The sequence below is a fragment of the Equus caballus genome, chromosome 26, assembly GCF_041296265.1.
Source record: "Equus caballus isolate H_3958 breed thoroughbred chromosome 26, TB-T2T, whole genome shotgun sequence".
NCBI classification, from domain to species: domain Eukaryota; kingdom Metazoa; phylum Chordata; class Mammalia; order Perissodactyla; family Equidae; genus Equus; species Equus caballus.
The window spans coordinates 48,372,876-48,385,981 of NC_091709.1; the positions used below are offsets into that span (position 1 = coordinate 48,372,876).

Here is a 13,106-nt window from a genome sequence, read left to right on the forward strand (position 1 = left end):
AGCCCCGGGATTCGCGCCGCCGCGCGCACAGGGGCGGCGCCCCTCGGCCGCTTTAAAACCGACCAACCACAGCGGGTTCCGAGGCGCCGCGCCCGTTCACTGGTCCTGCCCGGAGGGAGGCGGGAGTCCCAGCTCGCCAATAGGGGGCCGGCGGGCGGCAGGGGCGGAGCTCCGCTCCGTCGCGCGGCCCTGAGTGCGCGTGCGCGAGCTCAAGAACGCGGCCCCCTGATTGGCGGCGGGGTGGGGGCGGTGCCGGGCGCGGGGCGGGCCCACGTCTGCGTGACAGTTGTCGCGGGGGGAGGGCGAGCCAGGCGAGGGGGAGGGAGCGTAAATAGAGCGAAGGACTCGCCGCGGCGGCCCCGCCACCTCCCGGGCGACCCGTGAGGAATTCCACAGAGAGATGGAAGAAGATGAGCAAGAGCAGCGGCGCAAGAAGGTGGAGGCGGGGAGAGCGAAGGTAAGCGGCGGCGCCGCCTCCTCCCGCTGCCCCGGTGTGGACTCCCTAGGGCGGGCTCCGGCGCCCGCCACAGCCCTTGCCGGGAGCGGACGCGGTCAGGGGGGCCCCGCCACAGTCTTTTCCTCGCCGCCGGCTCGGCTGGAAGCTGCCTCCTGGCCGCCGCCATCTTGAATCCGCCGCCCTCCGCCGGGGCCCGCCCTCGCCGCGGCCGCAGCCAATCAGCGGCTGGGAGCGCGCCGCGTGGTTCGGGGCTACCGGGCGCAGGGCACGCCGGGACTCGCTGGGCTGCGCCTGCGTGCGGGAGGGCGGGGATCCCGCCCGCGCGCGGTGCTCTCTCCACCCACTGGGACCCCGCTCTGTCCTCCCGCCCGTCCCGGGGAGCTGGCCGCCCTTCACCAAGGCGCCCTAACGGACGTGATGACCTAGCAACGCGCCAGCCCTCTCCGCCTGCCACACCCGGCCGCAGAGAGAGTGAAGGGCAGGGCGCTGTCCGCGCACTGCGCGTCCTGGTTCTCCGGACACCCGGCGCGGCGAGCACCTGCTCACCTGCGCGCCTCATCCGAGCTCAGGGTTGCTGGAGGACTTCCCTACAGTCCTGGGCTACACAGCGCTCTCCCGAGGGCTTATCTCCGCTTCCCTCGCTTTAAAACTACATGCAGAACTTCGTGTTATTTGGAATTCTGCCACTTTTTTAAAAATATAAAAGAGTCTCCTAGTGGTGTTCCAGGAACACGTGACTTGTTTACACTGCGGAATACTTCCCGCTGACTGACTGCTTCGTATTCCGGGGGTCCAGAAGCTCCCGTTCTACCCTAGTTGGTGTTGGGGCCCATGCGGAGGGTCTTGAGCAGGACAGGTTGGAGGAGCTCTGCCGGGGTTCCCTGGGAAGCTCCAGACACCCGCACCGAGCTCCCGGGGTGTGTGTTACGTCCCTGTGTTGTGTATGCCCGAGTGAACTCCGTGTGGTTCTAGAGTCCCGTATCTCCAGGGATGCTTTTATTCTTTCTGCCCCAGTTTTCACAGAAACACCTTTCTGGCACTCACTGTTTTGGGGCATATGATGGGGATTAAACTATGTCCTGACTAGATCTGGGCTCTAGAGGCAAGTGGAGCAAGCACCTGCCCCACCCTATTGGGCTGTGGGAAGTCACCCGCTCTGTCGAGGAATGAGCGAGAGCCTCTGTACAGTGCCCTTGGAGTATGAGGTAAAGCCAGGTGAAGTTGCTGTGTTTGAGGTCAAACATGGTCAAACTTGGGGAATTTCATATGGATTAGCTAGTAGAAGGTATTCAGTGCTGGTTCCCTCCCTTGAAACTACCGGGCGACTGTACTAAAGAGACCATTCAGAACACAGTGACTGGTGTGAGGCAGTGACAGGGATAGCAGTGTCTAATGGCAGGGTGACAGGCAGAGGACAGAGTGGCTTCATTCAGGCTTCCTGTGTAGGTGAAACTTCTGACTTGCGTTTGAGGAGGGAGGCTGAGGCATGCTTTTTTCTTCCTTTGCATGTGCCTGGCATGCACGCCAGACCAGAGATGAAAGTGAGCTGGAGTTTAATGCTTGCTGTGTGGCTTCCCCGAACTTGGCTTGATGTGTAAACGTGAGAAAATATGCTTGAAGGAGCGTTGAGGGTAATGAAGAAGATTGACTTCGTTGCAAGAAGAAACAAGTCAGAGACAGGACTATGGTGCAGGAATGGAGCTCACACATGGTCAAATGGGATGGAATGGGGCATGCAATGAATGAACCAATATAGGGCTGGTGTTGAAGTCAGTGTCTGTCCTTGGGAGACAGTTTTTCTCATAAATGGCCTCGTGTGATTTTCCTGTATCTGTGAAACTTATGCATTTCTATTATCATCTACACGAGCGTTTAAGTGCATTTGCTTTTATGACCACGGTTGTCATTTGAAGGAACAGATGTCCCCCTGTGAAAAGCTGATGTTAGATCTCATACGTTTTGAATAAGGTGTTAGTGGGAGATGTGCATGAACAGAGTCTAAAACCCTCGGGTTTGAGGGACTGAACAGAGCTAGGTTGTGCCTTCTAATGGGCGACATTCTTTGGAGGTCCCTGGTGCTTTTGTGAGCTGTGTCATGAAAAATAGAACATCTGATTCCATAAAGGAGGATGTTAGATTGACCTGGCTTAATTAATTTTTTGCTATTTCTGTACCTTGTCTCAGAATCTATGGCTAGGAAGTTTTGGCCAGGCTATATATTTCCTTGATTGGGGGAAATGGGGACAAAAGGGGAGAGATTTAGGTTTTATGTAGTTTTAAACCTTAAACATGTCTTGATTAAGCTGTCTTTTAAATGTATTTTTTAAAATTTTATTTTTCTGTGAGCTGCCAGGGGCTAGGAAAGCTGTTCTGCCAGTCGACTGTATTGCTTTCTTTTGTCTGTTTGTAGGCGTAATTAACAGTTCTCATTATTAGACTTTTTGGCTGTAATTCTGAACTTAAATCCTAGTGTCAGAGATATTAATGAAGGCAGTATTTGTGGGCAGGGGTCTATTGGCTGACGTGAGTCTGGCCAGGTGTGGCTGAGTGGGCTGGGCCAGCCCCGGAGCCTCATGTGCCCCACGAGCTCATTGACTTTGTGGTCCTGTTACTGTTTTCTCACTTATCTCTGCCTTTACTATTTCTCTACGTTTTTGCGCAGCTTGCTCACTTCCGACAGAGAAAAACAAAAGGTGACTGTGTGCATTCGAAGAAAAAGACGGCGAAGAGGAAGGGCTCGTCTGTCGATGCGCCTGTCCAGGAGGAGAGTCCGTTAGTTGCCAAGGGTGGACTCCTGGGAGGAGGGGACGTTTGTGAAAGTACATCATGTGGCGACACCCCTAATGGGGCAGGAGCAGTTCAGGTACATTTGCTCATCTTGTGTTTTAAACTTTTGTTTATCTTCTAGTTATTGCTTCTGTAATTTACTAAAAGTGGTTTTTGGTCTGTTTTTGTCTACCAAAAGTGGGGAAAGAGAGTTTTATTTTAGTTTACAAAAGGAGAGTATATTTTTGTAGTTTTACTCCTGATAAGTTTTTCATCTTTATTAGACAGTTTTGAGAACTTTCGGATTGACTGTTTGAAGGCAAGCGTCAGTATTGGTGTTTGCTTTGGTAATGAAAGTTTTACAGGTGTGAGTTCCCTGGGTGTGGCTGTGTGCATCAGCCCCTCTGACAGGTGTTTCCTTGGACACTTATAATATTCCATCACCCTCTCTCAAATCCACCTGCTTGTCATTCTTTGTCCTTTACTTTTGTTCTGAACGTGGGATGAGGAGGGAAGCTGTTGCAGAAATGGTGTCTTGCTGGAGGAGGTGCCACCGTCTGTGCTTGAGGCCTGAGAGCTGCAGGGGCTGGTGTGGCAGGTGAGTGGATGTGTGCATAGAGAGTGCTGGTCCTGCGTGGCCTCCCTGGGGCCTCTGATTGCCCACAGGTGGGCTCTCCTTGGGGTCTTCTTGTATGCATTATCGGTGAGGGGCCTTGAATTGTGAGTATCTCTTGCTGGGTTGTAATAGGGCAGGTACAAGTTTAGCTGTTGGTTAGAATAGGCTTCCTTTGCCTTGTGTAAGTTTTTCTTTCTAAATATTGGCATTTGAGCTAACATCTGTTGCTAATCTTTTTTTTCCTTCTTCTTCTCCCCAAAGCCCTCCAGTAAGTAGTTGTATATTCTAGCTGTAGGTCCTTCTGGTTGTGCTCTGTGTGATGCCACCTCAGCATGGCTTGATGATGGTGCCGTATCTGCACCCAGGATCCTAACCGGCGGAACCTTGGACTGCTGAAGCCGAGCTCGTGAACTTAACCACTCGGCTATGAGGCCAGCCCCCTGTCTTGTATGAGTTTGATACTTTTGAAGAGTACTAGCTAGTTATTTTGTAGACTATCTGCCAGTTTGGGTTTCTTCAGTGTTTCCTCCTGATTGAGGTCAGGTCTTGCATTTTGGCAAGAATGCTGTGGAAGTGGTGGTCTGTGCAGTGCGGTGCTGCTTCGGGGTGGTGTCTCGCTGCTGGTGATGCTGACTGTGATCCCTCAGTTATGCTGGCCTGCTAGGTTTCTCTTGGTAGAGAAGCTACTAGTTCTCCCTTCGTAGTTCATAAGTATATTGTGTGAAGGTATTTAGACAGCCTGCAGATACTCTGTTTCTCATCATACTTTCTTCCGTTAATTTTAGCTTCCGTTGATGATTCTTGCCTGCAACAGTTATTACAGTGGTGTTGGCCAGATGGCAACTTTCTCTTCTCCTCATTCTGTCTACACGTGTTAATTGACATTCTACTCTAAGGAGGAGCTGTTGTTCTTCCCAATCTATTTGTTTATTCAATTACTTATATCAGTATGGATTCACAGATATTTATTCTCTGGGTTTTAATCCTCATATCAAGCATATCAGTGTTTATTTTGTTGTTGAAATACACAGATTTGGCCATTGGGAGCGCCTCTGAATTGGCATCCTTTTGACATGTCCTCTTGCTTTTCTGGCACCTAGATTTTCCAGGCTTATTTTGTCCTTTCCCTGTGACAGCCCTGTAACCAGCCATTTCTTCAAGGAGCCCTGGTTCCTTTTAGTGGAGAATGGCAATTAGAAACCAAGGTCTGGGTGCTAGGTGTGCTTATTGCTAGTGGGGTGTCATTTCTTCTAGGCTGTTTCAACAGGCAGAGTTAGGAAATATATAAATATACACACATCTGTATCTATTTCTTTCCCTCTTTATTTGTATGATAAAAACCACAAATTCATACGAATACCTTCAATTCCAGTCCAGCACCACAGAAGTCATTCTAGCTTTTCCCTCTCCTTATTTTTAATTCCTTTTTTGAATAGTGAGAAACCTGGTTTCCTTATCTACAATATATTGACTTATTTGCTCCATCTTAAAATACACACAAATTAGTTTCAGAATTGCCAACTCTCACTCCTGTGAAAAACAAATTTACTAACTAGAGTAGAATACTTGTATATAGTTCTTTTTGTTTTTATCATTCCAAAGTTTATTGTTTAGTGTTCCAAAGTTGTTAGGTTAGTTCTTTTATCCTTGCCTCTTCATTGTGGTTATTTTATTCATTTGTAGCATAGTTTATTGTTTGTATTTTATTTTGGTTCTTCTCACATCCAGGCTGATTTTAGTTCATTATTTTGGAGTAAGTGAAACGTTAATTACCAAGGTTCTAGGAGTCAGAGCTGTACTCCAAGATTGGCATTTCCTCCTCTTCCCACTGCCCTGTTTCTATTTCTCACTTCTTCCCACCCCACTCACCCACCCTGTGGATGAACAGTCACTCTACTTTCTGGCTTATCCTTCCTTCTTTTTGCACAAAGGAGTAAATTCATCCCCTTTTTATATGAAAACTAGTGTGTTATCGATGATGTTTTGCATTTGGCTGTTTTCCTGCAGCAGTGTCTTGGAATCACTGCCCGTCACTTCACAGAGATCTTGCCCCTTGATTTTTTATGGCTGCATAGTGCATCCATTGGGTGGAGGCACCGTAGTCTGTTCAGCTGTCTCCGTGAATGGGCGTTTAGATTGTTTCCAGTAGTTTGCTTCACAAACAGTGTGGTGGTGAAAGACCTTGTTCATTTGCATTTTTATATCATAGGAGGTCTATTCTCAGGGTGAATTCCTTGAAGTGGTCAAAAGGTGAGTGTATCTGTAGTTTTGTTGGCTCTCGCTAAGTCCGCTCCATAAGGGACTTACCAGTTTGGATTTGCATCAGCAAAGTGTGTTATTGCCTGCTCCCGATAGCCTTGTGAATACAATGTCTTGTCACACTTTGAGTTTTTGGCATTCTGACCTATGGTTTCATTTCTCTTGGATCAGTACCTTGGGGGTGATATGGTTGGATGCTATGGTAGGTGTGTGTTTAACCTTTTAAAAATCTGCCAAAAACTGTTTTCCAAGGTGGGTGTACTGTTTTGCATCCCCACCAGCAATACAAGTTCAGCAATAAAAAAGAATGAGCATTCAAGACATACAAAGACATGGATGAACCTTAAATGCATATTGTTAAGTTGAAGGCTACCAATCTGAAACACTACATACTATATGGTTCTGTTTATATAACATTCTGGAAAAGATAAAACTATAGAGGCAGTAAACAGATCAGTAGTTGCCAGAGGTTGGTGGAGGGGAGGGTTGAATAGGTGAAGCATGGGATTTTTTAGGGCAGTGAAACTTCTGTATGATAATGTAAATTTTAAGAAATGAAGTAAGAAAATTTGTATGCAAATTTAAAAAATCATTTAGGAGATTGGAGGATCCCAGGATGGAATGCAGACTATAACCAAGATCCTAACTATATCACAGATGTATTACACAGATGTGTAAAGCAGCCTCACTGGAGGGGTTGAGGGGGAAAACACTGACCTGAGTTACTTTGGAAATGGGTAGAGTTTGTAAGACTGAAGGCAAGAGGAACTGTGTATAAACACTGTACTCGAGTTGGTAAAGTTGTGTCCCATGGAGGTCAGGGTTAACGATTTTGATAGTGCTGTACATGTACCCTGGAACTGAACAATTAAGAGATGGATGGTAGGCAGTGGGAGCTAGGTTTCTCATTGTCTGATAACATGCTCATGCAGCTCTGCCTTGGTTGGCTTTTGGGTTGATCTAAAGTTGAGAGTATCTAAGGTTGGGGCCCGTGGGGGTCTGGGCTGTAGAGGGAAGGCAGTAGAGAATAGGTGAGCTGGAGGAGAGGGAGAGACAAGATCAGGGGAGATGGAAAGGCATTGTCTTACTCTGCTCGAGCTGCCATAATGGAATACTGCAGGCTAGGTGACTTAAACAGCAGACATTTATTTTCTCTCAGTTCTGGAGGCTGGATGTCTTGAGATCAAGGTGCTGTTAGGGTGGGTTTCTGGTGAGGCGTCTTTTCCTGACTGGTAGGTGCTGCCTTCTTGCTGTGACCTCCCATGGCCTCTTCTGTGTGTGCAGAGAGAGAGAGGACAAGCCAGCGAGCTCTGGTGTCTTTTCCTTTTGTTATAAGGACACCAGTTCTGTCAGATTAGGGTCCCACCCTATGACCTCATTTAACCTTAATTACCTCCTTAAGGACCCATCTTCAAATACAGTCACATGGGGATTAGGGTTTCAACGTATTATTTTTTGGGAGGACAGTTCAGTCCGTAACGTTTTGCCCTCTGGCCCCCCAAATTCCTGTCCTTCTTGCATGCAAAATACTTTGACCCCATCCCAACAGCCCCAAAGGTCTTACCTCATTCCAGCATTTATTCCAAGTCCAAAGTCTCCTCTAAATATCATCTCATCAGATATGGGCAAAACTTGAGTTAGGATTCACCTGAGGCAAAATTCCTCTTCAGCTGTGAAACTAGAGTTATGTGCTTCCAAAATACTGTGGCGGGACAGGCATGGGATAGACAATCCCATTCCAAAAGGAAGAAATGGAAAAGAAGAAAGGGATGACAGGTCCCTAGCAAGTCCAGAGCCTAGCAGGCAAATTCTGTTTGATCTGAAGGGTCAAGAATACTCCTCTTTGGCGGATGCTCTGCCCTCTGGGCCCACTGAGGCTGTAGCATCACCCCCATGGCCCTGGGCAGAGGCCTCCTGGCCTCTGAAATTGAGGAGGGGACCCCACCCTCTGACACTGAGGAGGAAACAGCCTTGTCACCTTTGCCTATGGTGGGAATCGCAGGCTGATGACCTCTTAACTGCCTTCTGGTCATTCTTCCCTTTATAACTCTATTCTGTCCTGTAGAATCTCAGAAGTCCAGAAGCCTTTCTTTATTTCATCCTGTCTCTGCTGGCGTAATCCTGTCTCCATTGCTGATTCTGCTAAGATGGCTGATTAACTCCACAGTGATCTCTTTATGAAATGATTGTCCAGTCACACCCTTGGTGTTCTCTCTAGAGCAAGCTCTCTCCTTCTTTGTATTATGGATAGGCTGAGAATTTTCCAAATCTTCAAGTTCTGGTTCCTCCTGTGTTTTACTGTAAGCTCTGAGGAGAAGCAGGCTGCACCATCGACACTTTAGTTAGGAATCTCCTCAGCTAAATAGCCAATTTCATGGCTCACACATTCTGCCTTCCACAGAACACTAGGACACTATCCAGCTGAGCTCTTTATAGCATGGTTTGCCTTTACTCCAGTTTCTGGTGGCGTGTTCTTCATTGACGTCTGAGGCCTTGCCAGAGTCACCTTTGCTGACATCCCTTCACAGCAATCTAGACTTTTTTTAGTATGTACCTCAAAACTCTTCTAGTCTGTACCCATCTCCTGCTTCCAAAGCTGTTTCCATGTTTTTAGGTATTTGTTACAGCAGCACCCTACTCTTGGTACCCAGATCTGTGTTAGTTTGCTCAGCTGCCATAACATAAAACCCAGACTGGATGGCTGTTTTCTCACCGTTCTGGAGGCTGGATGTCTGGGATCAGGGTGCTGGCAGGGCTGTTTTCTAGCGAGAGCTCTCCTCCTGGCTTGCAGGTGGCTGCCTTCTCAGTGTGTCCTCACGTGAGAGAGAGAGTGCTATGGTGTCTCTTCCTTTTCTTGTAAGGCCATGGTCCTATTGGATCAGGGCCCGCCTTAGGATCCCATTTAACCGTTATCATCTTGAAGGCCCTGTCTCCAGATGCAGTTGCATGGTGGGGGGTTGTTCTGGAGACACAATTTGACCATAACAGGCACCCCCAGTAGGAGAGAAGATAGGATCCATCTGAAGGTTGTTTTTAGAGAAAGGCTGTTGAAGTTTGATTTGACAGGTGGCAGGATGGAGTGGACATGCCTCCGAGTTCAGAGAGTGTAAGTGACATAATTATCTTTGCCTTTTTAAAGGACAGGATATGTTTGCCTGTGCATTAGAGTCAGCTTGAAATTCAGAAGGCTCAGGCTAGAATAACTGAACTCGAGGAAAAGCTTCTGAGCAAGCAGGATGCCATTGACAGGCTTGGTCTGGAGGTGGAGGAACCTCAGGCTCAGCTGGTTCGGCGTCCTGGCATTCCCTGCCAGCAGGATCATTGTTAACTTGCTGATGTCTCATCTATTTCCAAGGAAATATTGTGTTTAATGTAAAGTTCCAAGGCTAGGCCTTACCTTGTAACTCATAGGTTCATTTTGATGTGTCTGAGCTGGTACCTTTCCATCCTCTGGCTAGGGAGTGATTTATTTGCCTGTTTAAAGACTGGGGTGAGATACAGGTACCTACTGGAAGGGGTGGGATCAGAAAAGAAAGATTGGAGAGTGGAGCAATGAGAGGAGACCCAGCAGCAACGCTGGTTGGCTTTCTGGAGGCTCCTGTGTGCTGAGGGAGTTCGGTCGAGGAGGGCTGGGTGGAACGTGGGTTGTGGTGTTGCTGGGCAATCTTGCCAGTGTCAGCCGTGCTCCCATGGTGACAGTGACACCTGGTGAAGGACACTGTGCCACTCAGAGGCTTCTGCCTGTAGCTTCATTCCATTTTTAGTGGAGACTGATTGCTATGATCTAGTTTTCTCAAATTAGGTAAGTTCAGTTAATTCTGAGTTATTTAAACCGTTGGAGGAGCTGGAGGGGAGCAGTGGTGCAGAGTTGGTGTGGGCGGGCAGGGAGGGCTGGGAGGGCCTGAGGCTGTGGCTCTGGATGCTGCTGTAAACGCTCTTCTCTGCCCCTTCCCCTCTTAGCTGGAGGACCCGGATGGAGAGAGGACGGAGGACTCGGAGCTCCCGCAGCAGGCGCTGGGTGGTGACTCTCTGGAACAGCCTGGGGTCATCATAAAGGTATTCTTCCTCAAGGTTCTCTGTTAAGGCGTGTTGCCTGTCAGAGGATTTCTCCCTGTTGTGGTGGAAATCCAAACCAGAGAGAGGACTCAATTTCTGAAGGGCCCTCTCTGTTTAAAAGTGGAAACTGGGAGCCAACCAGGCTGGAGGCGGAGCTTCTGCTGCAGGCCTTTCTTCCCTAGTACCCTGCCTGGAAGGTCTCTCTGTAGACTGCCTACTGGAGCCTGGATCTACCTTCCTCGTGACCTTGATCTTCTGGGTTTTGGAGACAGAAGGTTGCCTTTTGCACGCTGAGGATAACTGTCTTACACCTTCCCTTGTGGAGTGATTGCCTCGCGTCTCCTGCAGTCGGTGTGATGGGTCCCAGTGTGGAGCTGTGAGGCGGTCTGCCACCCAGAGCTGCAGCAAGAGGGCGGGCTTGGGGTCGTCTTAATGTCCCCGTTTCTGCCACAACGCCTGGTGTGAATTCCATGTGTCTTGAATTGATGACCTTTATTTAATTGATGTGGCTTTTGTTAGTATTTGGAAGGGAATTTATTAGATATTGAGTTGACTAATTTCAAAGTATTAAGTCTATATTCTAGGCATTTGATTCTACTGGACTCAGTTCACAGTACTTTAGGCAGTGAGCAAGTTTAGTTTAATCTGTATTATTGCGGGAGAGATCTAGATCATAGGCAGGGCCTGGAAAAATGGTCTCTGGTGGGGTCCATAAAACCCACCTTTAAATACACGTTATCGTACTTGTTTCAAACTGTGATGTGTAGCATATGTATAGAAGAGTACGAAGTACGTCAAACTTGCATGCAGCCTAACAAATGGGTACACAGTGAGCACCACTGGATGCCTCTGCAGGTGGAAACAGGATGGGCCTGGATGCCTCCTTGTGCCCCACCCCACCCCAGCCCAGAGTTGATGCGGTCCTGAGTTCCATGGTGACTGTGCTTTAGGAGTTTGTGTGAATGGACCAGACATGATTCTGATCTTTTTCTACGTTTTACCTTCCAGTATCTTTGCATCTTTATATTTTAGATATGTATCTGGTAAACAGTAGAGAGTTGATCTTTTAAAATTATTCTGACAATCTTTGTGTTTTTAGTAGACAGTTTAATTCATTTACATTTAATGTAATCGCTGATGTATTTGAGCTTACATCTATCATTTAATTTGGGCTTTCTATTTGTCCTGCTTGTTTTGTTTCTTTTTTCTTCCTTTTTACCTTCTTTGGATTATTTTACATAGGAGATTTTTTTTTTAAATTTTCTCTTTACCCATTTTGAGGTAATAACATACTCAGTTTCTATTCTTTTAGTGGTGAGCTTTTTAAATCCAACATTTACACTTAAATTATCTAAGTCTAGATTTAGTCAACACTTGCAGTTTCCTCCTAGATAGTACAAGGACTTTAGAATCCTTTAACTCCATTTATACTTCCTGTAATGTACATTTTTGTCATGGTTTTTTAAATTGTAAAATATACTTAAGATTTACCATTTTAACTATTTTTAAGTACACAGTTCAATTGTATTAAATACATTCATAATGTTGTGCAGCCATCACCACTGTCCGTCTCCATAGCTCTTTTCATCTTGTAAAACTGGAACTCTGTATCCTTTAAACAATAACTCCACGTTCCCCCCAGCCCCGCCTCTGGTGCCCACCATTCTACTTTTGGTCTCTATGATTTTGACTACTCTAAGTACCTCATATAAGTAGAATTATACAGTATTTGTCTTTTTGTGACTGGCTTATTTCGCTTAGTGTAATGTCCTCAAGGTTCATCCATGTCATAGCATATGTCAGAATTTCCTTCGTTTATAAGGCTGAATAATATTCCATTGTATGTCTAGACCACGTTTTGTTTATCCATTTGTCCACTGATAGACACTTGGTTTGCTTCCACATTTTAGTTATTGTGAGTAGTGCTACTGTGAACATGGGTGTATGAATATCTATTTGAGACCCTGCTTTCAGTTCTTTTGGGTGTATATGGAGAAGTGGAATTGCTGTATCATATGGTAATTCTATTAGTTTTTTGAGGAACTGCCATGCTGTTTTCCACAGCAGCTGCACCATTTTACATTCCCACGAACAGTGCACAAGGGTTCCAATTTCTCCACATCCTCGCTAACACTTGTTATTTCTATTTTTTTCAGTAGCCATCCTAATAAGTGTAAAGTGGTTTGTTTTACATTTCTTTTTTTAAAAATAATTTTTAACCCCACAGTCCATCCATCTGTCCAACTATCTATCCAGATATCTATTTGTTTACTGCTTTAAATAAACTTAATTTTGGACTAGTTACAGATTTACAGAAAAGTTGCAGAGATAGTTCAGACAGTTTGTGTGACCTTCGCCCCGCTTCCCTACTGGTAACGTCTTACACACCATGGCACTTTTGACAAGGCACATTTGGATTTTACCAGTCTTTCTGCTAATTAGCTTTTTATTTTTCTTTTTGTATGTGAGCTGCTGCCACAGCATGGCCACTGACAGACGAGTGGTATAGGTTTGTGCCTGGGAATTGAAACCAGACCGCCAAAGCAGAAGGCGCCAAACTTAACTGCTAGGCCACCCGTTCTGGCCCTAGCGTGCTTTTTCTATCTGGGATCCCATCCAGGACTCCGCATTGTGTTTAGTTATCTTGACTCCTTTCCCTCCTCAGGTCTCTTGACGGTTCTCCCTTTTCCTTATGTTTGATGACCGTGGCAGTTTTAAATAATACTGGTCAGTTATAGACCTTCCCTCAGTTTGGGTTTGTCTGACATTTTCTCATATTTAGACTCAAGTTAGAGATTTCTGAAAATGGTACCATGGAGGGATATGCCCTTTTTGTCACATAGTGTCAGCCAGTTTCACCTGTAAAAGTACAGTTTTTCCCCTTTGTAGAGTCTCTTCCTTGGAATCGCGTCACAAGCCCAGCCCACACAATGGAGGGAGAGGCAGAGCCGC

General features: G+C 46.7%; 1 protein-coding gene across 37 annotated transcripts in view; it reads left to right on the top strand.

Annotated features, from left to right (window-relative positions):
• Positions 1-201: 201 nt before the first annotated feature.
• The window catches only part of PCNT (pericentrin), a 142,014-nt gene continuing 129,109 nt past the window's right edge, over positions 202-13,106 (top strand). For 16 of the 37 annotated variants that reach the window (XM_023630345.2, XM_023630353.2, XM_070252656.1 and 13 more), the window contains exons 1-3: positions 202-457; positions 3,120-3,320; positions 10,059-10,154. In XM_023630345.2, coding sequence (XP_023486113.1) covers positions 401-457; positions 3,120-3,320; positions 10,059-10,154 — 354 coding nt within the window. In that variant the 5' untranslated portion in view covers positions 202-400. Of the gene's footprint in view, positions 458-729; positions 1,375-3,119; positions 3,321-10,058; positions 10,155-13,106 lie in introns of those variants that run through there. The other 21 variants (XM_023630349.2, XM_070252651.1, XM_070252650.1 and 18 more) reach the window with 5 other exon arrangements.